Source organism: Sapajus apella, unplaced genomic scaffold (genome assembly GCF_009761245.1).
Source record: "Sapajus apella isolate SASKATOON/1434 unplaced genomic scaffold, GSC_monkey_1.0 scaffold52, whole genome shotgun sequence".
In the NCBI taxonomy this organism is placed as follows: Eukaryota; Metazoa; Chordata; class Mammalia; order Primates; family Cebidae; genus Sapajus; species Sapajus apella.
The window spans coordinates 11,902,812-11,906,597 of record NW_022436992.1 but is presented as its reverse complement, the minus strand read 5'-3'; the positions used below and the strand labels follow the sequence as shown (position 1 = coordinate 11,906,597).

At 37.9% G+C, this 3,786-nt stretch overlaps 1 protein-coding gene across 1 annotated transcript; it reads right to left on the bottom strand.

The window, feature by feature from the left end:
* Window positions 1-1,096: 1,096 nt before the first annotated feature.
* LOC116526887 (non-histone chromosomal protein HMG-17) lies at window positions 1,097-2,289 on the bottom strand. Its single transcript, XM_032243600.1, has one exon. It carries the CDS (start codon window positions 2,188-2,190, stop codon window positions 1,918-1,920), a length of 273 nt encoding a protein of 90 aa, XP_032099491.1. The 5' UTR covers window positions 2,191-2,289; the 3' UTR covers window positions 1,097-1,917.
* Between the last annotated feature and the right edge of the window lie 1,497 nt (window positions 2,290-3,786).

The window sequence follows — 3,786 nt, the reverse complement described above, 5'->3', positions numbered from 1 at the left end:
TTGAAACAAAGGGATAGAGGAAGATTTACTAACCAAATGCATCACATTGTCAATATTAGACAGATCAATGAGACAGAAAATTAACAAGGATATCCAGGATTTGAACTCAGACCTGGAACAAGTAAACTTAATAAACATTTACAGAACTCTCCACCCCAAATCCACAAAACATACATTCTTCTTAGTACCACATCACACCTATTCTAAAGGTGACTACATAATTGGAAGTAAATCACTCCTTAGTAATTGTATAGCGTTTCACAGGTTTAAATGAAATATTGGTTGGCTGCTTGTTTGTTATTTTCCTCCCTTATTCCTTCCCGTCTCCATTGTTAAGCACAATTATTGGCATAAAAGAGGTTTTTAATACCCAGTTTTAGACTGCATTCTAGCCTGGGCAATAAAGCAAGACTCTTTCTTTCTCCCTCTTTCTCTTCCTTTTTCTTTCTCTCTTTCATTTTTTTTCTTTCTTTCTCTATTTCTTTCTTTTTCTTTCTTTTTTCCAAAAAAAAAATTCAGCTGTTTTTTCTTTTTAAATTTATTATTATTATTATTATTATTAATAGAAATGAGGTCTTACTATGTTGCCTAAGCTAGTTTCCAATTCCTGGGCTCAAGCAATCCTCCCACCTCAGCCCCAGCTGCTTTATATTGCCTACATCTATGAATATTTTCTTTTGTTGAAGTTGCTGCTTTACCATGGGTCCCTTCTCTACTAGGAGGGCTTGTCACTTCTTGAATTTTCATTCATTAGGTTTCTTTGCAAACTCTCTAAGGGACTTAAAATAGCTATGCTTCTGTACATTCCTAACTCATTCTCATCATTACAGTTAGAACATTATCTTGAAGCTTTCTACATCCGGAGTAGAGGCAGCAGTCTCCTGTTTACTTTTATTATTCCTCTGATAACAGCTGGGCTGACTCTGATCCACTATTTGAAACTCTTAGCCCTCAGATGAACATGATCTCTGATGAATTTGCCTTTGGCTCAACCTTTACCCTAATCTTTTTGTATTTGCTGCATCTGAACTGGGCTTGCCTGCCTTCTCATTCTAAGATTCTGCTTTGGCTTTTCTTTTTTTTTTTTTTTTCCAAACCAAACTGTATCCAGCTTTATTAAAGATACTTTCCATAAACAATCATGGTATTTCAGGCAGGACATGGGCAGACAATCATTAACAGTATACAACAACTTTCAAACTCCCTTCTTTGATGGACTACCAAAAATCAGAAAGCCACTATAAAACCCAATGAAGTCTTCATCTGATGCTCTGAACAGGGAAAGTTTAGAGTGAGGGTTGACATTTCACATTTAGCATGTTGTTTAACAACTTTTCACGAGCCGACCCTGACTTTCAGGAAGTGAAATGAAAATGGCAGAATAATCTTCAGATAAGAAGATTCACAATCTAGAAATGGAATCACTGCTCTTTTGACAGGTGCCATCTCAGTGGCATCACTGGCAAGTCCAGATTGCCTGACACACTGGTAACCAATGACTGGGGGTCAGGTCCCAACAGATGTCTGGGCTTAAGGGAGTTAAGTCTATGCTGAAAGACGGAAAGGGAGAAGAGGACATAAAAATGAATTTGTTTTTCCATACCACAAGGCTTTTGTGTGCCAAGGTGGCCATGTGTGTCAAAGTCAGGGAATCCCTTCTCCTGGGAGCCAAGAGGAAGTCTCTCAAAACTAGAAGGGAAAGGTGTTTCCCCACATCAATCCAGCTTTGGAGACATTCTATTAGTGACATATGCCCCTTCCCCCAAAACAACAATGAAGTGTTCTGTGTGCTAACAACATAGCTTAAAAAAAAAAAAAAGTAAAACAAAATTCTGCATTTTTATAAAACTTGATAAAAAATAGTATTTAAAACTGTACAGTCACCAGAAGTACACAGTTATCAAAAATGCACACACTTCACTTGGCATCTCCAGCACCTTCGGCTTTCTGTGCCTGGTCTGTTTTGGCATCTCCATTTTCTGCAGGGTTATTCCCTTCCTTGCCAGCATCAGCTTTTCCCTTTTTCCCTTTGGGTACCTTCTCTCCCTTCTTTGCAGGGGCCTTTTTAGGCTTGGGCTCTGGCTTTGGAGGAGCAGGTTTAGCAGACAACCTCGCGGATCTTCTCTGTGGTTCGTCCTTCACCTTGGCTTTATCTCCTTTAGCATCCCCTTCAGCCTTTCTCTTGGGCATGGTGGCGACGGCGGCGGGACGTAGGCGCTGAGCGCGGGATGCAGCGGCGCGTAGGCTTTGGTCGGTCCGGGGGTCGCTCTCGCCTCTTCTTCTTCACACTGCTCTGCTTTGGCTTTTCAATCCTGTCTTATTTTTATTTGAATCTATAGTTACTAGCACACTGTTGTTGCTCCATAAATATTGTGCTGACCTTGGGCAGTTTAAATCTATTGCTTACATATTCCTTCTCAATTCCTCTAACCTTGTATATTCTGAAGCAACTTCCTTCTTTGCATAGTCCTTAGATTACCTGATTCCTTGCCTTTTTCTCTGTCTGTGTTGTCCAGGATTCATTTTGGTAAATTGAACATGACCAGGCATGGCTAAGAGGGACAAGAAATACTAGCATATCTATGAGATCAGCAAATGTACCAGGCAGACTTATGCAGATGAGCAGAGCATAACTTGAGAAAAACCTGGGCATATATGTACACATCGTAGAGAAGAATTTTAAATGCTTGTCATTCAAGGACAGGGCACAAATACCTGAAAAGCAAATGGGACAAAGCAAGACAAATGCTTAAAGGAACCAGGTAGAATTCATCATTAATGCCATCTAGTCTTGTAGTTTTCTTTGCTGGGTGGTTTTTAATTACTGATTAAGAGACTACTGTCCCTTTACTCATTATAGATCTGTTCAGATGTGCTAGTTCTTCTTCATAAGTTTTAGTGGTTTGTACGTTTTTAGGAATTTTCCCATTTCATCTATGTTATCTAATTTGTTGGTATACAAGTGTTCATAGTATTCTCTTGCAATATTTTTATTTTTATAAGGTTCATAGTAATATCTCCACTTTCATTTCCAATTTTAGTAATTTGAGCCTTCTCTCTTTTTTTCTTGATCAGTCTAGCTAAATGTTTGTCAATTTTGTTGTTATTCAAAGAATCAACTTTGGGGGTCATTAATTCTATGGTTTATCTAATCTCTGTTGCATTTATTTTCAATTTTCATTACTTCCTTCATTCTCCTAGCTTTGGACTTAGTTTGTTCTCCTTTTCCTGGTTTCTTAAGGTGTACAGTTGAATTATTGATTTAAGATCTTTCTTCTTTTTAATATCATGTTTCAGGCATGAATTTCTCTCTGGGCACTGTATTTGCTGGATCTCATAAGTTTCGGTATGTTGTGTTTTTATTTTCCTTTGTCTCAAGATACATTCTAACTTCCCTTGTGATTCGTCTTTGACTCATTGGTTAAGACTGTGTTGTTTAATTTATACTTTGTGAATTTTCTAGTTTTCTTTCTGTTAATGATTTCTAGTTTAATTCACCTGTGGTCAAAAAGATACCTTGTATAATTTCAATCTTTTAAAATGTATTAAGACTTGTTTAGTCACTGCTGCTGCTGATCTAGAAAGTGGATTTTGTAGGTGGGTAAGTTAAAATGCTACAATGCTCCCTTACTAAAATGTGGCTGCTTCTTTCTTCATTTACCATCCTCTGGGTGTTGTAAGTTTTTTATTATGTTCCAGATTTCTGTAAAAGTTGACTATGACAGCTCTTGCTAACTTAACCATTGCTTTAGAACACTAATACAGTTTTTGGCCGGGTGTGGTGGC